This window comes from Kryptolebias marmoratus, linkage group LG16, assembly GCF_001649575.2.
Source record: "Kryptolebias marmoratus isolate JLee-2015 linkage group LG16, ASM164957v2, whole genome shotgun sequence".
Classification (NCBI taxonomy): domain Eukaryota; kingdom Metazoa; phylum Chordata; class Actinopteri; order Cyprinodontiformes; family Rivulidae; genus Kryptolebias; species Kryptolebias marmoratus.
In genome coordinates this window covers 27,578,180-27,602,959 of record NC_051445.1, presented here as the reverse complement: position 1 = coordinate 27,602,959, position 24,780 = coordinate 27,578,180, and the positions used below count along the sequence as shown (strand labels likewise).

The following is a 24,780-nucleotide window of genomic DNA, read 5'->3' as shown; positions in this document are numbered from 1 at the left end:
TCAATTGGATCTTGAATGATGACACTGGTAATAAGGAGAGAGGCCAGGAACCTAACATGATGCTGTAGAGGAGAAGAAGTCAGAAGTTGAAGACAACACAGAATAAAATTCAGATAAAGTGACAACTGATGTGGAGCAATTCAGTGATGAGTAAGAGTCCTGCTGAGGCTGCTGTTAGATTTCATTCAAAGAATGGGGATATATTATAATCTTCATCCCTACATGAAAAGAAAGGTTGTTTGTCAGCTGAAATGCAGTGCAGTAAGACATACTGTTCTAACATGCATCTCGCACACAGAAGATAGTGTGCATTTGATTGTTTTTGCGTTTGTTAGTTATACCATTGTTGTTGTTGCTGTTGAGTTTAAACAGTTATTTTATTATATGGTTCAGTTCTAATTTTGGAAACACAGAACCCGCCTCCCTGAGTGGTATGATGGCAGTATGGCTAAAAGGTTCACATTCTTTTCACTAATACAATCACACTGCTGTTTTGACCAAGAACACAAAAGATCATCTTTTGTGCCATTATTTAAAATTTTAAATAATTAACAAAACAAAAAACAACTTATGTCCTTAATTGAACTCAAAAGGAAGGTTAAAGTCTGCACCTTCATCTCAGATTTATAATATCAAGAAACAGTTAACTGTGTTTTTGTTCAAACCAAATTACACTTTTATGAGAACATAAGGAACCATCTGTGTTTTCCCTCTCTCCTTTAGTTAGGCCAGTTTATTTGTTAAGGTTGGAGTCTGAATTACATGTTTTCTTGTAAAGTCTTAGTCCAGCACTGGTTGCATCACCACCAGTGCATGAAATGTATGAATGTATGCAGTGAAGTTGTTTTGAAATACAGTGCCTCCTACCTCAGAGCACGCTCAGCCACCATCTTATTGGAAAACATCCAAAGAATAGTTTTATGACTTTTGTTCAACAACTTGCTGTACAAGCAGAGGGCTGGGGGTTGTGTGACATTATAGTGCCACCTGCTGACCACTCAGTGCTTTTCAGTTTATTTTTATCCAAGGCAATGATTTAGTGCCACAGCAGACAGCATAATCAAACAACTGATTATTTTCTGAAAGGTTTGCATTCATTTTTCCAAAATAACTTTTGTTTTCAAAGATTTGCTGATTGGACATTTCAAGCTTACTTGAGAAGTTTTCAGTACTTACCGTTTTTTTACAGTTACATCACACAAATTCATGAAATACGTGAAGTGTCAGACAAAATGGTCACGTAGCAATTTGTTGTCATGATGTGTCATGATTTTGCAAAGGTCCTCTGAGCCGTTTATTTATTTGAATTGCATGACTTCCAAAGTAAACTGTATAATCATTTCATCAGAGGTGGAAAGTAAACAAAAACCATGTACTCAAGTAAAAGTACAGCTACTATAATGCATTTTAATTAAGTACAAGTAAAGTTAAAGTTACTAATTGCAAAGTTTAAAATGAAAGGTTATCCTCAACTATATCAAATGGAAAGAATTAAGTCCAGTAGTTTTCCAGATACTGATATGCAATTCTGAAATGTGGGTCCACACTCAATATAAACAAAGCACCAAAAATTACGTGGAAGCTTCAGGTCACTTTTACATTTACCTACATTAGGCTGGCCGTAGTCTGTGTTGGTAAACAATATTGCAGAATTGGATAAGCATCTTGGAGAAGACATTTAGGTGGAACTATAAGAGTGAGGCTGCTGCTAAATGTGAAACCAAAAGAAGATCCTTGTCAAGAATAAATACTGGCTATCAAGCTGGGTTGTGGAGCACCATAAAGACTGAGTTCAGCATCCAAACACACGTGGCATTTGCAAATTATCTTCAAGAGCGGTAAGTTTACCTTTTTAACCTGACCTCTTGTTTTATGCTCATGCTTTACTCAACAAAGCTGAATGTAAATACAGTATGTACCACTACATCAGAGTTGTAAGATTCCAAACGGCTCTTCCATGGACATCATTATTGTTGATCTATTTTCAGTCACTTTGACTGTCTCTGTAGGTATACAAATGCAGGTGGTAGTTGGCATTAGATTACAACGTTTATGAGTTTTTAATTTAGGGTCACATTAACCATGGATATGAGAAAAATGCTGTGCAGATTTTGTTTCTTACATTATTAGTGTTTTTTGACATTGCAAAGAATAACTTTAATCTGTAACTCTATGCCTTAATGTAAACCTTTAAAATAGAAAGTTTTCATTTCAGACATCTAAGAAATTAGGAAGTATAATCTGTCATTTCAGTGATAACTGTTCCTTCTTGTAGCGACAGCTTGCAACTCTTGCTCAGTAACATCTAACATGAATACAAACTCTAAAATAGACCAAAACGTCTTACTTCTGTTTAAGAGTTGTTCAGCTGTGTCTGTTTCTGTTCCTGCAAACTGAAGTAGAGCTGAGCACTGACGTGTAATACACTGATCATGCACAGAAATAAACCCCATACAATCTCTTTTCAGAATACTTTTTTGATGATTTAATATGACTGATTATAAAGCTACCTGTATATTTTCAGTAAATTTCCATTCAAAATCAAACCGTTGATATTTTGGTGGCAATTTTACATTCCACTTATTGATACTCTGAAGTGCTTTAGATGGGGGTTCATGATTGTATCTGTTTTGATTACATCAGCTATCAGTTTTAGCATAATTGATAACTAATGACCAGTGAAACCTTAACAATCAGCACTAGCAGTGACTTGCACCAATGCCTAACCAATAGTTACAAAAGAAAACATACCACCAAGCCCAGCTGGTGCAGACGGTCATTTGTAAACTAAAAAAACACTGGTATGACCACCACCAGCACAATCTATGCTAGCAAGATGAGAATTTGCATCGCCATATTGAGATGACCTTTGTGTACCAATGTGGGCATTCTTAGATACTACCAGAATGGTAACAAACCATAAACATGACTATAAAATAAAAATAAATAAATATCAAATTTAAAAAAACTAAACTTAATGAAGATGTAATAAGAGAGTGAAGCAAACCCAGACTCATCTTGAACAAACAAAACTAATTTATTTCCCCATAAAGGAAAATAAATGGCTGACGTGTCAGCAAACAAAATAAAAAATGAGGTGGAATACAAGGGGCAGTACTTGAATGTGGCATAAACAAAAGTTATACAAAGCAGCCACAAAAAGCAGCGATAACCAACTGTAATGAACTGGCGGGGAATGAGTGACGAAAGACAGGTTTTACAGACTGAGGGTGACGATAAAGTGGACACAGGTGACTGATTACAAATTGGGGATGTGAAGATGGGTGTGGCAGGCTGACTGGAAAACTACTGAGCTGAGGGTTGGTGAATAGTGGCACAGGAAAAACAGAAAACTGATGACATATATAGAAAAACAAGAGTAACAAGAACACACAGCAACACAACAACATGAAACCAGGCTTAACTACAAGAAGAAAACAAGGAACAAACAAAACACAAGGATTACAAACATGAAATCAAATCCAGAAAAATAACTCAAAAACTCAAATTGTGACAGAAGAAGTCCAGCGTTTTACCAAGAATTGTTATAATTATTGGAGCCAGTACTTCAAATACTGTGCCATCACATTTCATCAGTGAGTACTATGCCATATTAGTTCTTAAATCATAGAAAACAAGACCTTTTCAGTTTGTCCTGTCCATTTTGTATGCATATCTATATGTTGCAGAAAATGCCTCAATTATATGTGATAATGAGCGAAATAAGGGGGGGGGTGCGCTGTGGCAAAAACGGATGGTTTTTGGGAGGGTGAAGAAGACTGTGTCCGGGGCAGGGGCAGTCAGAAAACAAACAAAGTCTGTGCAGCCTGTAACTGTTAAGCCGGAGTTATTAAATTCTTCTGTTCAACACCTCAGTGCCACCGCGTGCTTTCTTCATACCATTCGCCCGTGACGGATGGTACCATTCATACCATTCATATCCGTGACAGATAAGTGAAGGAGTTAACCCTGAAGGCGAGACTTACTTCGGCCCTGGAGGGAGTATCTCCCCTGCGCTCTCGGACTACGGTCAGAAGACGGAAGCAGGAAAGGTTAACATATATAATAGCAAAAAACAGTTCATAAATCAAAACATGTCTGTGCTAAAGTGATAAATTACACACTATTGTAAAACTGAAGTAAAATTACACCTTCCAGAAACACGAGTAATTATGTAAAACTACCAGTTTACTCAGTTTCATCACTTTTGTGAGTCCACAATAAAGTATGACAGAGTTGTAATGTATTGACAAATATGCACAGAAAACACCCACACAGCTGTTGTAAGTGTGTGAATAATACTTACTTACTTACATAATGCAAATGTACCATTGTGAAGTTCAGACTGTAGACCACAAGATAGTAAGAACAAGTTTTCAGTATCTAGACTAGATGTCTACTTTAAACTGCCTGCAGTCACTACTGATCACAGTCACCACAGTCCCATGTTTGAGTTAGACAAAGGTTTGGGAACATTCTTATTACTTGTCTATTGGCACAAGTTACCACAATTGTCAAAACCAATAAAAACTTGTTCAAGAATGTTATTTTGCCTAAGTGCAGAGTATATATGCAATATTGCCAGATGTATTTCCTCCCCTCCCTTCACATTCATATGAACTTGAGTGACATCTAATTCTTAATCCACAGGGTTTAATATGATGACACACCTAGCAGCTTGCTCACTGTCACAAATCTTTGTGTGGCTTTCGCAACAAAAAAGAAAACAAACAAACAAAAACAACCCGAGAATGGCTCTCAGTGGGGAGCAGGCTCCCATTGTTCACTTTAAAGAGCAAAATGTTTGAGACCGACCCATCACTACAGTCAAGTTCTTCCACACCAAACTCACTCATCCATGTCTTTGTGGACCTTGCTTTGTGCCCTGGTGCTCAGTCATGTTAGAACAGGAAGGAGCCATCCCCAAACTGTTCCCACAAAGATGAGGGAATAAAATTGTCCAAAATGTCTTAGTATGCTGAAGCAGTCAGTGCCTTTCACTGGAACTAAGTGGGCGAGCCTAACTCCTGAAAAACAACTCCACACCATAATCCTCCCTCCACCAAACTTTACAGTTGGCTCAATGCAGTCAGACAAGTACTGCTCTCCTGGCAACCGCCAAACCCAGACTCATCCATTGGATTACCAAACAGAGAAACACGATTCATCACTCCAGACTCCAACGTTGGTGACCTCTGTGTACTACGCTCCTCACCATCCGCTGACCCTGCTCTATGATTTTACGTGGCCTACCACTTTGTGGCAGAGTTGTTGTCATTCCCAATTGCTTCCACTTTGGTATAACACCACTAACAGCTGACTGTGGAATATTTAGTAGAACAGGTGGCATCCTGTCATGCTGGAATTTACTGATTCTTTAATAAATGTTTGTAGAAGCCGTCTGTATGTCTAGGTGCTTGTTTTTATACACCTGCAGCCATGGAAGTGATTTGAACACCTGAATTTAATGATTTGGATGAGTCTTCTGTCTTTTTTTCATATTATGCATGATATTTATTTAAGTAAAATAAAGATTTTTTTAGAGCGCTTATAAACTGATGACACAGCACACACAAGACGCTGGCGACGTGTGACTACAGCACATGCTTTTTGTTCTTTCTTTTTTAAAAGAAAAAAAAACCTTTTGGAAACGTCACATGAAAACATTGACTCCGCCCGCACAGACTGTAAGGGTGAACTAAACGCATCCACCCTCCGAAACCCGGAAGTGACAGCGTTTGACGGCTGGATCCGAAGTAAACAGGGAACAACCGAAGCTAGCAGAAGACGCCAGACGTCGATTAGCTAATTTTCTGTGGTTCTCGAAGAAACAGCGAAACGGGACTGTTTGTTTTTTCCTTCCATCATGCCTTCTGTAACAACCTTGAAACAAAGTGCGACAACTTCGGTGTTTTGTGCCGTCCTTTTACTGTTTGTTAGCTGTGTTACTCAGGGGGAATGCCAAACTACAAGTCCGCCGCCTCCACCTTGTAAGTTAAACTATTTGCTTTAAAGAGCCTTAAAATCGTTTTGTACAGCTGAAGAACACATTTTACCAAGGTTTTCGTTTTCTGTTGTAACACTAATAGCAGTTCAGAAATGAACAATAGAACCGGTAATAGTTGTGATTTTTAACGACGTCACAGAGATATGCGTTAGTGTCCCTTATTGTTCACCAATAGGTTTCATTAAGATCTTCGCCTATTTCAAATTTTACTTTCAGCCTGTTCTTCCTTCAAGAGCTGTGAGAGTTGTGTCCCACATGCCAAGGTAAGTTCAATTTAAATTCAGACCTTCGTCCTGATATGTAAAACTTCAGTCATAAACGATACGTTTAAAAGGTTTGCTTGGTTTTGTTTGTTAGCCTGTTTACCTTACATTTTATGAGGAACTCCTGTTAATAAAGTTCTTATTGCCTTTAAAGAGGAATTGATTTAAGACAATACTATGTTGTCAAAACCTCGATAAAACGTGAACAGTAGTTCCCTAAAGTCTGTGTTGATTCGGGGAGGGGATCTTTAAGAACCTCATGATTCAGATTCAGAGAGCTGCGATGCGATAACACGATTATTGATTATTATTTGTAATTAAACCCCAGAAAGCGGCTGGTAAGTTTCTTTATTCAGAACTGCAACTGAAATACAGACAGAAACACCAACTTACTAATTGATTATGGCTTATTTGACATCAATGCTATCATGTTATGACGTCTTGAGCTGTTGCCAGCAGACTTCTCCTTCAGGGTTCAGTGGAGAAAAGACAAAGATGTGAACCCAGACTTCAACATGTTTCATCTACAGTAGCTACAGTAACTGTATGAGGACAAACAGCACCACACAGCAATTACTCTGCTGACTCCGACAGCGGCAGCACAAATTAAAGTTAACAAATTTAGTTTTTGACATTTTGCTAATTGAGTCAGAATTGTCCATGTTTGCGATGCATCTAAAAATAGATTATAGCCCTCACGCCTAGTTGTCAACAAGCAGCAGCTTCAGATATGAATGCACTCTTTGTCACTACATGTTAATAGCACCACGATGTGCAGGAATGCTGATGTTCGTCTCATTTCTGAACAGTGTCTGTGGTGCTTTGCCACTAACAACTGCACGGACTACCCGGTGACCTGGCTGCTGCCTCCAGCTTCTCTCTGCCCGCTGGCCCAGGCCCGCTGGGGGGTGTGTTGGTGTGAGTACAATCAGTCAACATCTACACAGCTGGGCGAAAGCTGTCTGTTCCTCTCGTGTTGTCAGTTTCATTGTCAGTGAGTGGAGGCTAAATCTGTTTGTCCTGAATGTCAGTTTTGCAGCGTTCTACCCGCTTCCTCTTTTTCTTTTTTTTCTTTGTTTGGTTGAAAAGCTGCACCACACCAATTTACATAAGTAAATTAAAACTGCCAATAGTAGGGGGATTCTCAAAGTCTCTTTTAGTTGCCAGTCAGAATTGGATCTAACCACAGAATGCACACGTCGGTGTCATTTTTATTATCGCTTGCCACTAAAAGACAAAATGTAATATTGTTTTTGCTAGTGTCTGTTACCAAAATTTGTCATGAACCACTGATCACCTGTCTTTGACCGGATTCGGAGTGCAGAGGAAAAACACAGGGGAACAATGACAAAGCCTTTGGATTTCAAAGAAGAAGCTGTTGGACTTAGACTGACCAAACATAAAGTTTCAGGTTACCATATTAACCTCCTCATGTAGGCCTGTAAGCAGCTGCTGCAAACAGTCCGACATCGCTGGACATGGGTTTGAAAGATCACGACACTCACTGTTCATTTCTGTGAACACTCCCACATGCTGGGTTTGTTGCAGCTTTTCTGTTGGTGCCAGAAAGAAATTTTGAGAGAAAAGATTTGAGGGGACAAAAAAAGACAGAATCATTGAACCAGTGGAAGTGATGATGTCCTGAAGTTGAGATAGGACCAAACCATTAAGAGCCTGAAAAACTAACAAAGTTTAAACATTTGTCCTGTAATAGACAGGAAGTCAGCACTGGTGTTCAATTCAATTCCATTTATCTATGACGCTCCAGTTCACAACGAAAGTCATCTCAGTGCACTGAACAAAAACATTTACAAATATTATAAAAAGCCAATTATTAAAAGTTACCTATTGAAGAAAGGCAGCAGACTGTGTTGAATCTTCACTTTGTCACAATCCTTCGTCCTGCCATCATGTTGTAGATTATGAAAAGAAACACGTTTAACAGGAAGAAACCTCCAGCAGAAACAGGCTCAGAATGAGCAGCAATCTGACTTGACTGGTTGGGGATTGAATGAACAGGAAAGACATACAGACAAATTCAAGACTGGTCCAGGCGTAGGTTCTATGGGAAGACAAACACATGTTGATAACAACAATTTCTACTAAGTACAAACATGGAGAGTAGAGAGAGTAAAGACAGCTGCGAAGTGGAGGAATGTGGTCAGTTTGTCCTCCAGCAGTGTAAGCCTATAGCAGCATAACTAAGGGATAGCTCAGGAAACCCAAGCCTGTCTTAACTATATTATTTATCATACCCTAGTAAGCACAAGTAAACCTGCAGTCTGAGAGCGAAGTGCTCTGTTAGGAAAATATGGAACAGTGAGATATCTAATATAAGATGGAGCTTGGTTGGTTGAGAGCTTTGTATGTTAGATGTAAGATTTTAAATTCTATTCTGAATTTGACGGGGAGCCAACGGAGAGAAGCTAAAACTGGAGAAATATGATCTCTTTTTCTTTAGTGTCTATAAAAAGTATGCACCTCTCTGGATGTTTTTCCCTTTTATTGCTTTTTTTAAAATCAGTCATGCTCAATTTAACTTGACCTTTTTGACCTCTCTTCAGTTACAAAGTGAAATCAGATTTCTACAAAGTAATGCCAAGCACAGAAGCAAACTGGCAAAACTCCTGCTTTTATAGAGGTGATCAATTCATCAATACATTTGATCAGCAGATACTGAACCACAGTGAGGCTGGATGCAGTGTTTCACTCACAGCTTTTCTGCTTTGGCTTCCTTTTACTTTAATAAATAATTACCTGATGGAATCTGTTGCTTGTTTTGCTCCCTTGAGTTTAGATTTGAAATAGTTCTAGACCAGATCATTTTTATTATGTAAAACCTTAGACCAGAACGAGGGTGGACTTTCTTTTTTGACTGACTGGATCAGCAACTAGAATATTATGAGAGCTGTGCATAAAGATGTTTTTGTGAGATAAATGATCACATGGTGTTGAATGTCGTCTTGTTGTTCATTCTAGGTTATGTTTGTCTTGTTTTAAGACCCAGTAAAAATATATATGGTATTTTTTATTATGTCTTGAATACATAAAATCTTGAAAGTGTTGCCATGGCTTTCAGTAATCTCTAAATGCAGCTTGGTCACATGCTTACTGACAAGTGATGATTGGATGGGACTGTGCACATAATAAAGGCCTCTTCACACCTTCAGGTTTGTTTCAGTGGAAATAAGGAGTTTCGTTTCAGTGTAATGACATGTAGTGCTTCTGACACAACACTAGGTGGAGCCACTCATATATGTTGTGTTTGCTGCTTTATTTTCATTGCCATGAAATACTCAGTTTTTCACTTCCATGTATCACATGACCTTACAGAAATGATCCTCCTCTTATAAAACCACGCATGCTGATTATTTATCTCCTCGTGTGACTCAGTGAACTTTGAAGCCCTGATCATCGCACTCGCAGTGCTGGGTGGAACCATCCTCGTCAGCATCATGATCTGCTGCTGCTGCTGCTGCTGCAAGAGCCGCTCATCACGGTAAGGTCAACGGACAGAATGTCGGAGGAGTTTTAGTTGTGTGTGTGTGTGTGTGATTGTTGCCAGAAAGTGTTCAGTTTGTAACTTGAGCTGGTGCAGGAGTCTTGACATTTTTTCACAGAAACCAAAGTGCAAAACCAGAGTCAAGCCTCCAAAACTCTTCTAAAGTCATTCAAGTCTAAATAAAATTATTAGCAGACTTATTGGGTTTGATCATTTTGAAGCAAAAATCAACATTTTATTTTACAGAGATACTTTTTTTCAGATTTTTGTGTGTGAAATTGGCCTCTCAGCCAATCCGATGTAGCCTGTTGTTGGAGCAGCGTCATTCATGTCCATCATCTGATGGCTGATGGCTAAAAGAACACAAAACATTCCTGAAACTCCGCATCTTTTCACATATAAACATTTACTGACTGATGTTTTTCTAAATGGAGCAAATGTTACACCCTCACCTTTTGGAGGTTCAGCATCTTTAAAAGTGGTAATGTTACTGGAGCTACATCAATCCTCTTTTTTTGTTGTTTTCAATCTGATATTCCGATATATTCCAATCCATATTTATTGTTATATTATAGTTTTGTTGTTGTTTTTGGTGATGATGTTGGGTGAAGTTGCCATCATAAAAAAGAAATGTCAATAATACCGCTGGGCTTTGGTCTTTACTGTGCATATAAATTATGACACAAAAGCAACAGAGATCCTCTCATGTTTCTATTCGTGCTATTATCAGTTGCAGAGCTGCTCTGTTCGGACACTTTGAACAGACCGAACCATGTCTGCTGCCACATTTGAGAAGATGTGGAGCCGCTCCAAACCGTAAACACAATAAGAAAAAGATGAGGATGGTGAACATAAGAGGAAAAACTGAATTCTATTTTCTGGAGTGATAACAAAGTGGAACTTGTACTTTGAGCCACATGAAACTTTCCCATTTCTGATGTTTTTTTCATGTAAATTGTTGGTCTTTTTCGGAAACGTTTGCTTTAGTATTTTAGACAGCAAAGGTTCAATAATATAAAAAAAACCTTTTTGGCCTTAGATTATATGGTGTAATAATAAGGGGGTTGCTTTCCTCCAGAGACCTTATTCTTTGCTTAAAAATGGTCACCTGTCTATTGTGGGAATTAGGAAGCGTTCTTCCGGTGTTAGCCTCAGTCCCAGTTATTTTCTATGGAGCTTTCAGCTCTGTCACTCATAAATTAGCTAAAAATCCTGTTCACTAAATACTGTCCACTTAAACAGTTCACCAAAACAGCAGACTGTTTTCTCGTTTCTTCATTTTAACAACAGAAAACTTAAAGAACAAACTTTTCCTGAAGCAGTTTGAACTGTGAGTTTACTTTAAGGAGCTACAAGGCTGATGAAGTAAGGGAGGTGAGTGGTTTGTTTTCAATGTGCCTGGGACACTTTTAGTTTAAATTCTTTTCTTCTTAAAGCAAAGTAATAACACTGATCATTACAAATGCACATTGCAATTATAGCTCAGTAAGTTTCAAAGCTTCTGATGCAGTTTGCACGTAGCATTTAGCTCTGCCGACAGCACACTTTAAAAATAGCATCCATCTTTAACCTTCATGATGAATAACTTTACTAATCTTACCGCTGTGAATGTTCTGATATGTTTCTATTGTTTTGCTGTTTTACTGCATTAAAAAAAACAACGTCTGAAGCTCCTGTTTAACACAGAAAACGCCCCCTGCTGTTGGAAAAAAAAAGACGAAGAAGTTACATCCGTTTTCTGAGATAAAAATTTCAGATCCACGTTAAAGATGTCTGATCAGATGTGTGGATTAGTGTCTGCTTTACAGACCAGGACTGATTACTGACAGTAAATAAAGATTTCACTTCCAGATATTCAGATTTTGTTTAAGGTTTTTCATTGCTGAGGTGTCTATATGACTAAACAGCAGAGAGATTCAGATATGTTTGTGGGTGATCTCAGGTCATTTTCTTCAGTAACCAATGACTGATTGATGTAGGATCTTAATACCAGCTGATTGTTGCAGTCTGACTTCAAATTGTTCCGAAATTTGGTTGATTTTTCCTTACTATTATATACGTTTGTTAGTGGCTGGAGAGTTGAACTGACAATGCTCATCTAAAGATGTGAGAACTGGAATGAGCAAGTGGGCGAAGCAGCATGAGGTCAATTGAAGGCGATGTTATTGCTCATCAGCCATGTCTGTTTATTGAAGTGATACAGGTTGCGACGGTCCTGCTGTGGTTGAGAAACTGACGTCTGCGACACAAACACTGTAATCTGTTATTATTGGAGTCATAGGTTAGGCAGAATGTGTTTAGGCTGTCCACACGAGAACACAACATTGACATTCTAAGGGTTTTTTCTAACTCTCAAACCCGAGTTTGAAAAATACCAATTAGGGGTTCATAAACCGTCTTTTTTTTGTGTGGATGCAAGCTTGACACAATTTAAAAAAAACAACAACAAAAAAACCTTTTTGTATTCAAAGAACATTGTTCTTGTATGAACAGGGCCTGAATCTGCAATAAAACTCTGTTGTGCTGCTTTTATACAAATAACAATAATTGTACAATAATTAAATAACTAAATAACTTATTTACAACAGAGATGATACTGTGCTACATGTTTATGCAAGGAGTTACTGCATTGCACAGAGCAAGAACAAAATTAATATTGAGCTAACATCTTTTAGCATCTTTTAATGGTGATTAGCATGAACTCAATTAGCATCTCTAATTGTAACAGAAGTCATTGTGTGTGTATTGCCTTAATGATAAATATAGTCTACCATAAGTAAAATTTTACCAGACAAGCTGCTGACATTTTCAAATCCAAAATGTTTTTTGCAACAAAGGCAAAGTTCAAAATGGTGAAAAATGCTATTTATCTGTAATCCGTTTGGCTTTCTTCTGCTGGAGCGCCTCGTCTCTCCTTCGTTAGCAGCCTGGCTCGAGTTTATTCCTCGACTGTTGAAACTGTAACAGTCTATCGCAACTTTCACATCTTTGAATGTTTGCATTACACACATTACAAGTTGATGTTCTGCTTTTCTTTGTGTAAACATGAAAAGCCCTCTGAAGAAGGACATCCTGAACTATCCCGACTGCTCACTCTGCAGTCTGACAGTCTGAACTGTTTGTCTGTCGGCAGGGCCAGGTGACATTCTGCCTGTTTGTACAAAACGGCCTATATTTTAATGCCTCATTTTCAGCTGCAAGTTTAAAGTATGCAGGACCACAGAGTCCCAAGAACAAATGTTACCAAGATAAGAGAACAAAACGTCTTGGCGTTTTTTCTGCAGCTAGTCCATGAGTGAAATTGAAATCGGTTTAAATCTCAGTAACTTCTGAGTTGTTTTGCTTCTGAATCGAGTGACCCTTGAGCAAATGCCGCTGTTTGTAGATAAGTGTAATTGGCTACAATAAAATGGAGATGTTTTTGTTTTGGAGCGATTCTGAGTCTCCTCTCATGTCTTCTGTTATCTCCAGGCCTGACAGAGACGACGAGACGTTTGCCAGGAGGAGAGAGGAGATCAAACAGCGTTCTGAACAACGGTAAGAACTTCCTCCAGGCCTCAGTGGAGATGTCAGGAAGAGATCACAACTGTTTATTTGCATGGCAGCTTGTTTCTCTGCATTTGTCATGAAGTAGTTGTTGCTTCTCTTCTTGACATAATAAAGAACATTTTAAGTACTGAACTGACAGATACAGAAGACTGAACCTAGTTTTGTTAGAGGCACCCTGATCAGAATGTGACCAGCTACCCATATTTAAGAAAACATCTACTATTCTACCTATCTCTAAATCTAAAAACACCAGGGAACTTAGAGACTTCAAACAGGTTGCACTTATTTCTTTGGTTCTAAAAATGATAAAAGATATAGCGGTTTCCTTTATAGTTCACAATCTAGACCCTCTACAGGTTGCTTACCAAGCTGGCAGGGGTGTTGAAGATGTTTTATTCTAGATTAAACACATAAATACTTGGAGAAGCCAAAGTCTCATGCAGTGGTTTCATTTGCAGATTTTTTTTTTCATTTTAATAAGATGCAGCCTCATTTTTTAATGACTGATTTGCTTCCTAATGGGCACATGTCTAGCCCCAAACTTTCAAGTACTGGTTCACCCCAAGGTTGTGTCCTGTCTCCTTTGCTTTTTATAATATACACAGACAGCTGCAGAATATGAAGTCAGTTATATTAAGTTTTCAGGCGATACAGCCCCTCTGTCCCTTTCTCAACACTCAAACTCTGATCATAAAACACCTTACCTGGTTTTGTCAAATCCAACTGTCTGTCAGACTAAGGACGTAACCAAAAGAAAGTATCAATAATAATGAAAAGGTTGAAACTGTGGACTCTGAAATCTTCACTGTTTTATCTGCTGCTTTAACGGCCTGTCTGGAAAACACGGACTGTACTTATTTCAAATGTGTTTTAGAGACAAATGGACTCCATTTTTTTCTTGCTTTTTATCGTATCTTTTTCTATGTTTACAATGCGTGTTGTAACTGAATGTGGACTAGGAGAATACAAACAAAATGCCCATTGGGATTAATAAAGTTGAGTACTACAGAGAAGCTAAAATAGCTTGTGTAGATTTGTTGGTACCCATAATCTTTTCATTATAGTCATGTTTCAAACTTCATGTTTGAGCTTAATTAGCATCACAGGAGCCTGCAAGCTTTTCATCAGCCATTCAGCTTATTTAAGGGGAACAAACAGCCTCTGGGTGGTTTGGTATGGTTGTGTTCACTATACTGATCATTGAGCAGAGAAAGCAAAGGTTAGAGCTGCCCGACGAGCTCAAAAAGAAGATTATAGATATTCATGTTAAAGGTTAAAGTTACAAGGCTTCATGTTCCTCTGATCACAGCTGTCAATATTATTAACAAGTAGAAGGTTCAGGGGACAGTAGCCAATCTCCCAGGATGTGGACGCAAGAAGAAATGCAGCCAAAGGCTGATCAGATGAATGGTAGAAAAAGATTCTAGGAAACCATCCAAAAACCATTCCAAAGTCATGGTACATCATTTTCTGATCCAGCCGTCTGTTACATTTTGAATCATAATGGCCTCCATGGAAGAAGACCCAGGAGGACTGTACTACTGACAGAAAAACACCAAACGCCAGACTGGAATTCACCAAAATGCATGTCATTGAGCTATCAAGTTTCTGGGAGACGTTTCTCAGACTGATGAGATAAAGCTTTTTGGCTTCAGTGAGATCAGGTGGGGTTTTTGTGATTATTGTGGAAACGTCAACAAATTTGGCCATGTTTGTGGAGTTAAAACATATTTATCACAGCCAGGTTTAACCTCACTGCAGAATTTGTAGGGATGGTATTCAAAGCAGTATCCGTTCTTCTGTCCATCCGTCTGTTTTCTTTACCCATTTTTTCGTGCAGGGTTTCAGGGGAGCTGGTGCCTCTCTCCAGCAGTCATTGTGCGAGAGGCAAGATGCTACCTGGACAGGTGACAAGTCCGTCACAGCAATACTGTTGATATTTTTGGATTACCGTAAAAACTAGATTATCATCTAACTCTAATCCAGAGTTGTGCGATTAGACGCACATTTTAATTTCACAATTAGCAAAAAATTACCTAAAACTTACAGAAATGTGATGCAGAGCTACTAAAAATATAAATGTCATCAGGCTTACTGCATTATAGTTTGTATGTAGGGAATAGCATTATTTCAACAATATGTTGGGTTGGCATAAAAAGGGCCAACATGCACCCCCAACAAAAGGCCCCATTGTTTTTTTAATAATCAAGCAAGTGGCCCCAACCATCCTGTGTTCCTCATCCCAAAACACCAGTGGGATTGTTGAGGCTGAGCAGCTGCTGTTTGGTAATGTGGTCAGAAATAGAGTGGGCTACATCCTGTCTAATACCATCCACTGCCAAAGGAACAGTGTTTATCTCCGAGTTCTTCGGCAGCGTGTGTTGTCTGGAGATGTAGAAACCTCTGTCTTCTTGCATAAATGTTTTAAATTCATCTTCGTCCTCTGGGGATAGTTGGGTGAAATACTGCTAAGCGGGGCAGTCGTGCAGGAAAATTGGCAGAGCCTGGAATATCAACATCACTTGTCATGTTGGGAATAGAGGAGCTTTGGCTTTCTGTGTGCACTTGAGAATCCAGCCTCTATGAGCTCTTTTCTTTCCTTGTGTGCCACAGAGTTGAGCTACACTATCCTGCAGAGAGTATGATCAGGTCTCTGAAGTCAGAGTTAGTGCAGTGACCTATATAGATGCAGTTATTGTTGTGAACAGTACATGGCAGCCATCATTGGAGGAACTGGAGCCTCTAAGCCGGAGGTGGACTTTTTTTTTTTTCCTCACAGGCTACATAAGGATCTGGAACTGTTGTGGAGGGCTGGACCAAAAGTTTAGATTCACTTTGGGCAAATATAAATTGATAATTAGCAAGAAATATGATTACTTTATCTGCTAATAGTATACTCTGGACAATAAAAATCTGAACCAGCGTTCAATACATTCACATACAGTACATTATGAAATGCAAATTAGTAAAACAAGTTTATCTTCCAAAGCCAGCAGATTACGTTCAATCTTCCCGTTGTCGCAATTCCCCATCTGGAGCAGACGTGTTGGCGACATTGGAAAATAACTGTTCCGTTTTAGTAAGAAGAAACCTCCAGTAGATCAACACAGGTTAACAACAGCGATAATTCAGGTACAGACTTAGACAAATGTTTGCTTGCATACTTTCGTTAAAGAACGAAGAATCTCACAATGGTCACTGAAATAACTTGAAACTGACAAGTTTTTTTTTTTTTTTTTTTTACTGAAAATCAGTTCTATTGCCCCTTTTACACGGATTCTAACGGTCCTGGCTCCACTCTACTCGGCTCTCTTTGCAAGAGTTTACATCTGCATTTTTTTGCGGTTGGCCCTGCTTCTTTGGTCCCTGCTTCGGAGTTGGGCCAGCCGGGCCGGCCCTGCTTCGTGGGCGGTGCAAGCTTAGCTTCTGTTCACTCATTGGTCGTGGGTATGACCAGATGCAAGCATAAAGAGTGAAGTTAGGAATATAAACAACAGCGTTAGCTTACCCTGCAACGTTTATGCCGTCTGTCCCCCAGCTGAAGGCGCTGTAAAGCCTGAAATCTCCGGCTGAAAACAGCTGTCCTACTCCGCGCAACAATTGTGGCATCCAGAGCATTTCTTCCACTGCGCCTCTCTTCCTGAAGTCTCAGGAAAATCTCCATAAGTTTAAAAAACAGCAACAACACAGGGCCAACGTTGTCCATAGTGCTTCCGTTGTTTACACAACTTGCGCTAAGTTTCTGTAGCACCCCCCCAACACGAGGAGGTGTTCCTCTGCTACCGACCAAACTGGCCGATGTAAATGCGATGCATTCTTTATCGAGCCGAGCCGAGTAGAGCGGAGTAGAGCCGGACTTCTGAATTAGGGCCCGTATAAAAGAGGCATTTGTTGGGAATTTTGGTTCAATTGAATTTTATATATATATATATATATATATATATATATATATATATATATATATATATATAAAAAATCTAATAAAATTGGCAAAAATGATGGTATTCTTAGAAAAGATTGAAACTAATTTGACCACAGGAACATGTTAAACTGAGGTGTGTCCTGTAATCAGCATCACAGGTGTCTTTAATCTTATAATCAGTCAATCTGGAGAACTCTTCATAAGTCAAGCTACAGTGCTAAAGAAACCTGGGGTTGCTTTTCTTTATTAAAGAACATTACAGTTCTTTCTTTATGAAGGGCTTTTATACTTGTTAGCAGGCTATCTCTCCAGGTTAAATAAAATGTTTCCACGACAGTGGAGCACCATTGTCTTTGTTGAAGCCCGTTTTTAAAATGTGCAGCTCTGAATTAAGCTAAGAGGTTAGCTTCAACCTCTGATCACTTTCTTTTTTGGTGGAGCAATTTTATCAAGTGATGTACGCAAGATTATAGTAACATTATCAGCAAGTTCATCAACTTGAGAGGAAGTCTAATTAAGGTTGCTGTTATTGGATGTTTCACTATTACCAGAACATTTTGTGTTAAAAATTTGGTTGTTTCAAAATAAAAGTTTCTGTATAGTAGAGACCTCACATATTGACATGTTTTCATGAGTGGAGTTGTTATTGCAGCTTTTTTTGTTGTTGTTAATTTCACAGCCAGTTTAAAATGTCAAAATTATAGTATTACTGAATGTTTTTTGTCTTTAAAGACATTTGAGTTTACTGAATGCAGACTCTTTTGATTGATCGTTCTATAAAACACATCTTAACTGCATACAAACCACTGAGAAACACAACTTTGTGGCAAACCTGCAATTCAGTGAGCACATCCCTCCATTCTCTTTTAGGAAGAAACACATCCATATTCTAGAAATTTAGTTGAGGTTTGAATGAGAATCTATCCTTTTCTCATGTTTTTTTTTCCTCTTCCTCCTTTGCTTTAACTTCCAACCTGTTGAATGCAGCCGTGTTTGTGTGAAGGAGTGTGAGCAACATAAGCCACCCGTGGGGCAGGAGGGGACAGATGGCATGCAGAGCTCAGTCGGTGTGATTGCTCACAGATCACTACCTCACAATAAAGCAGCAACTGATTTACACTAGCTCTTTGTGAAGAGATGAAGTGAAGTGATGTCTCAGGAGGTGCGGAGTATAAAACCTCCTCCCAGGCCTTTGTTACTCCTCAGAAAGGCTGAGCTGAGGCTGCTCTGTTTGTGTTCGACTGCCAGCTAACACACACCAGCACAGTCTGAGGGGAGCGTAAACGTGACTGAGTTTAAATGACGGCCTGCAGAAGGAAGCCGTCAGGCTGTTAGGAATGGAATAACAATTACATGTTGTCATCCATCCCTCCTTGGGTTAGTTACTTTAATTGTCCATTTAACTTCCATTTTTCTCGTTTTATCAGAACCTGAGCTCCAGTTTGCTGTGTATTAGCTATCTACACTACGGTAAATAGTAAATGACTTACACTTGTATAGCGCTTTATCTAGTCCAAGGACGCCAAAGCGCTTTACATTACAGTCAGTCATTCACCCATTCATCCACTGATGGTGGTAAGATCATTGTAGCCACAGCTGCCCTGGGGCAGACGGACAGAAGTGAGGCTGCCATCACACCCGCGCCACCGAGCCCTCTGACCACCACCAGTAGGCAAGGCAGGTGAAGTGTCTTGCCCAAGGACACAACGGCTGAGACAGCCGGAGCGGGGGTTCGAACCGGCAACCCTCTGATTACAGGACCCCCAACCTCCCCCAATATTAATATTACAAATAATTGAGTTAGACATACTATTCTTTTTGAAGGACAGTTTTATTCTATATATATATATATATATATATATATATATATATATATATTTTTTTTTTTTTTTTTTTTTGTTGTTGTTGTTGTTGAACCAAAATTTAAAAGCAGTGACTAATTTCCATTGATTTTTAGTAACTTCTTTTTTTCTTTTTATTACTTTAGTTAGTTTCAAGTTCCTTGTTAATACTTGAGTTTCTAGGCTCAGCCCCCTATGACCACAGGTGGACTGCCCAGACAAAACAGACACAGTTCCATCTGAATCCTTTCTGTGCACGGTTCTAATTATGTAGACATATCGTCATAATTACATCTCTATTTGAACGGTGAATTAACTCTAATGTTAATGCTTGCTGGGGCAGGAAAACTGACCATTATCTAAACTTAGGTGTTTAATTTTTATTTTAAAGAAAAAATCTAACTCTTAATTATTTTTCACACACATAATGATACTAAATACAGTTATGAGGCAGTCCATCATTTCCTGCTTGAAGCTGTTCATTTTTACATGCAGATTTTGGACCAGTTAGTCTCTGACTGTAAATACAGGCAGGTTTCAGGTGTGACTGCAGTCAGTAACACAAAGTCCTGTTCCTGTTCTGTGCAACAATAAGTTTCCTGACCTGTGCAATATTATCTTTTTGTTTTGTTTCACAGGAAGGTGGACAGAAAGGCCCGACACGATGAAATCCGCAGGAAGTATGGTGAGTAAAAACGTTTATAGTTTCCTATTTGTACAGCCCTTTTTGATGCCTGTAATGGTTAAAAACAGCAGCTCTGGATGTATGTAGTACAGCGACAAAACTACTTCTTCCTGCTCTGTTTGGGTCAGATGGGTCTCAGACCGGTCCTCAACTGTCTTTGGTTTTTCTGATAACACAAACATCAGGTTTTATACGCTGGTCCTGTCAGATCTCCTCTCCACCTTCATGCAGCCCCCACAAAGCCTTCTCCCACTAACCGGTTCAATTAATTTACTGCAGTAACAACAAATAATTACTGGGGATGGGCAGTGATTTTTGAATATTTCAAATCTAGTTAAAAGGGACAAATTCACCTGGTTGTGACAACGCCAAGTTGATCCCACTTCAAGGTGTGTTTAAAGTCAGCGCCCCCCACCCACACTGGCTGTTCACCAACCGATTGCCGGCCAACTGTGATTTAGTAAAAAAAATGATTGACAGAAAGTTGAAAATTTGGCCATTTATTATTTGATGTTGTAAGATATTTGTGCCAAATATTTACACAACTACAGTTTTAGAAAAAAGGCACTTTTGAAATACTTTTTTAAACAAAACTACAATTAAAATAAATACTAATTGATTGCACCTAATTTAAATCCTAATTTAAGTCACATTTACAAGTAAATTAAATTAACATAAATGAAAAAGTGCAAACAAAGCACCAACACACGTCTCACTTTCAGGCCAATGAATAAGATTAGAAAACTCTGAAAAACAGACAGATGCTGTGCTGTACTGTGCATATCTAATGCTGAATATAATAGCATCATTTTACTGTTAAATAAGGATAATATTTTCACTAAGCACAAAACATGCTTACCGTATTCTGTCTTGTAAAGCCACCTGCTGGATTTCTGCTCAACTTTGGTTAAACCCGCTCGCTACATAACCAGTGGAAATACGGTAAAAAAGAGAGCAGATGGTTGAAGGGAGCGCGGCGCGCGCGGTCCACACAAAGTTATAAAAGGTGCACAACGTGACCTTCGCGCAGGGGCGGGGACAGCGCGATTGTGTCACTGTTGGCCCACGGTGAGGTAGATAAAGGTAGCGGTTTTGGGGGAGTGGGTGGAAAAAAACGTGTATAAAAAATGACGTATTTATAATAAACAAGCGGAGCTCAGCCTGGCGGCTGGGTTAACAAAGCCTGGCGGCCGCCAGGCTTCTAATATGGTGGGGGAAACCCTGTAAATAACTGTGGCTAGCAGAGTTAGCAGCAGCACACATCTCTGTATCTAAAGCCTCTGATTGGAGGACTTTTCGCTTTGTAGCTCCAGGACTTTGGGTGAGTAAAGTTTAAGTCACTGCATATCCTAACTGTGTGGACAGGGTTACTTTTTAAATAAAAACCTTCTTTATGATTTAGTCAACAGTCCTAAATCATAAAGCGACAGCTGAGATCGGTGCTCGTTCAGACTGCTTTCTCTGCTTTTAAACAGTGTGTTGTTGCGCTGACATTTGTGGGCTTTATTAATTATCCCTGCATGAGGAAAGGATGAAATAAATGTGTGTTTTGAGAAACAATCTGTTTTTTTTTGGTTGGATGGGTCGACAGAACAGGACCAGTGGAACAAGATGGGACAGAACACAGTGCGGGCTGCATATTTGAAGAGAAATTGAATAATTACCGATTAATTCAACGTGTTTTTGCTTAAAATGTCAGTTATTATAAGTTCTCCAGTCAAAGGGATTGATTTAACGGATGCTACAGCTAATCTTTGTTATTGCTAAAGGTAGGGCTGGGTGGTATGACCAAATTATAATATTGCAATATTTCAAACTGTTATTGCGATGTACAATTTAAAAATATTTCAACACATATTTTGTGGTGTTTTAAACCCACTGTAATAATGTTTACTTCAATACTACAGCCTAATGTATGAAGTGTGACACACAGATCCTTGGTCCTCTGACCCTTGGTCCCTCATTGGGATGAAACCCAGCGAAACGCTCTGCTGTCCTCTCACATAACCAAACAGCAGAGGTGACCATTAATCAGTCCAGCTCCAAAATAAATACTGAGGTGTAATAAATCAAGCAGAAGCCAGAGCGTGTGAGTGCAGAACAAGAAATATAGATCACTGAATGCTTCTGAACAGAATTACCCCACCACACTCAGATGCCATTTGGTGACAACAAACCAGTGTGACAAATGAATAACTACCAAACTCGTACGGTGTACACACATGAGAGCTGAACACCTGATGCATCAGAACTAGGGCCGGGAATCTTTACTTACCACAAGATTCCATTATGATTCAGAAGGCTGAGATGTTACTACAAAAATAATCATCAATACATCTTGATGCATCCATAATCAGACTTCAAACAAAATCCTGAGTATAAAATCTCTCAAATCAGAAAGGAAACACAATATTTTGTGGTACACTGCATTAGAAAACAGTTTTTGTTCAGACAAGATTTTGGAGAACTAACTAAAAAGAGGAGTCCAAATGTTGAGCACACTGACATAAGATTCTGTGGCAATGGCTGCCCAAGCATCATGTTAGAGCTACAGTATCTGCCCTGCTCTCTCTGGCATCTAGCAGCTACCGCAGGCTGCTTTTCTGCTTCTCCTTCAGGTGGAAACGTGTACACAACCTGCATATAGTGTGGCTTTCGTCAGTGTTATTTTACCCCGTTACTTGATAAAACTTTCAAACCCTGGCTTTCAATGCAGAAGGTGCCGTATGCCTCGGTCAGCCACCTTGTTCATGTTTGTCTGGTTATAAACGGTCCGGGCACTGCACTTCTGCTTTTCATAGTTCCACCTGTTGCGTTCCTAAACATAATGTTAATAAAATTGATTAAGAATGGATTTGACATTGTAAAACTTCCGAATAGTTTATTTCCACATTGTGATGCATCGATAAACAGATTATGACCCCCCACGCTTAAAAGGTTAAATAACTCAGAGGACTTTACAACTCAAGCACAAGTCCTGAAATGTAGGAGAATATAGTGAACATTAGAACATGTAAAACATCTTCATGTTGTCAGAGCTTGAGCCCATGCGTCTCTCTGCTTCCTTCCTGTGCAGGTCTGATCGGAGACTCTGACCACCCGTACAGCAAGTTTGAGAACGAGTAATTGGGCTGCTGCGCTGGAGGATCCAGAACTGCTGCCGAGTTTTAGCTGCCTTCTCCTCACTCAGACCACAAACAGTGACTGGGATTCTGTCCACAGTCTCCATTAGCCTATCAATCACAAACCTGACTTTCTTTAGCTTATTGTTTATCCATTAGAGCTCAGTGTTTTGTGTTGGATGGATTTTAAACTTTGCTAACTTCTTGTGTTCTGAAATGTTAGGTTCTTTTTTTTTTTTTTAGATCTGCAACTTTCACACCAGTCTTTGCACTTTGTAAATGAAGAATACACAACGTTGATTGAAAAGTAGATGTTCCTACACGTGAATGAAACTTGTGAAATAAATTTTTTTTTCATAGATTGTTGAATGTTTGTGATCCGATGAGTTTGAACTGTTTTTGAAGTGTCAGCAGTGATAGTGGGCCAGATGACAGACTTATCACCAATTCTAGACGAGTTTCACTTCATGGTCCGTCCAGAATGGGAGGGGGGGGGACTTTATCACCCTCCACCAAAGGCAAAGGTGGAGAGACCATGTTTTTGTTTGTTTCTCTGTCTGTTAGGAAGACATCTGACGAACCACTGGACAGATTTTATGGACATCTACAACTGATTAACTTTTGGACTAAACTCAATTCAAGATGGCCGCTACAACAAAGCGATCTTGGCAAACACAAATGTAGCTATACCTATACCTATATTGAGCTAAAATGTGGTGTGGCAGTAGCTGAGTGCGTGAGATCTCTGTTTTAAACATTGCCATTATCTGTTGGAATCAACTTTGTCTGTTAGCAAAATATCTCCGGAAGGACAGAATAGTTTTCAATGCAACTTAGTAATTAGTGGCTGTACGTCTACAACTGATTAACTTTCATAGTCAACCCAATTCATACAACATCCCCTGTTGGTCTTCCGGCTGCTAGTTTTCTGTCTTCAGCGTTGAAGTATATGTTTCAGTTTTCATTGTCTCAGTTTGATGGTAAACTTGTTGGTCAAAACTAAAAGATCATTGAATCAAAGAAGTCCATATTAATGATATCATCTGGCTCTGTTTTCGCTGAGGTCATGAGTCCATCAGACTCCCAGCCGTGTCCACAGGGTAGTCCAGGATTCAGTGACCTTTACAACCGAAGGAGCCAGTTCTGCTCCTCCCACGAAATGGAATTTGTCCAGAAACTTCAAGAGTAAAATGAGGACAATCTTCTTATTTTTTCTTTTAGCCGTTCTCCTTTTCAGGGGTGTCCACAGCGAGCCATCCTCCTCCAGCTACCTTCATGTCTGGAGGTAGTTTATCTGTACATTTAGTTAATAACGTCATAAACCAGTGGATGGATTTTAATGAAACTCAAAAATGAATGAATGAACATTAACAACTGATTATTTTTTTCGAACAAACCTCACTGTAGATGGCTGTGGCAACAAAGCGATTTTACCAACCACAGAAGTCACAGTGACTCGGTCAGTTTTACAGATACGGAGCTCAAACTTGGCTGAGAGTACTCCCCGGTACGTACCTTGAGCACTAACTGATTGCACAAGATCCATTTATAAAACCTTGCCATTAACTATTGAAGTCAACTTTGTTAGTTAAATATTTCATGAGCAACCTGACAGATCTGAATGAAACATTCATAAAACAGTCACTGGATACATCGAAAACTGATGGAGGCAACCCAATTCAAGATGGCCACCACAGCTAATAGACATTAGCCAACCCAGAAATAGCTATAACAGTCAGCTTTATAGATATTGAGCTAACATTTGGTGTGGTAGTAGCTGAGAGTCATTCACAACATATACTCTGAATGCTAACACGTCTCACAATATGACATCAGACGGAGCAGAATGTTGTCAAGGTTTGACCCCAACAGCTATAACCTCATCATCC

The 24,780-nt window shown here is 39.2% G+C and overlaps 1 protein-coding gene across 1 annotated transcript; it reads left to right on the top strand.

Annotated features, from left to right (window-relative positions):
* Positions 1-5,721: 5,721 nt before the first annotated feature.
* On the top strand, positions 5,722-23,257 carry LOC108247761 (pituitary tumor-transforming gene 1 protein-interacting protein). Its single transcript, XM_017436123.3, has 7 exons — positions 5,722-5,990; positions 6,224-6,270; positions 7,080-7,188; positions 9,664-9,769; positions 13,244-13,309; positions 19,723-19,769; positions 22,846-23,257. The coding sequence occupies exons 1-7, from the start codon at positions 5,867-5,869 to the stop codon at positions 22,893-22,895; spliced, it is 549 nt and encodes a 182-aa protein (XP_017291612.1). The 5' UTR covers positions 5,722-5,866; the 3' UTR covers positions 22,896-23,257.
* The last annotated feature ends 1,523 nt before the right edge of the window (positions 23,258-24,780 follow it).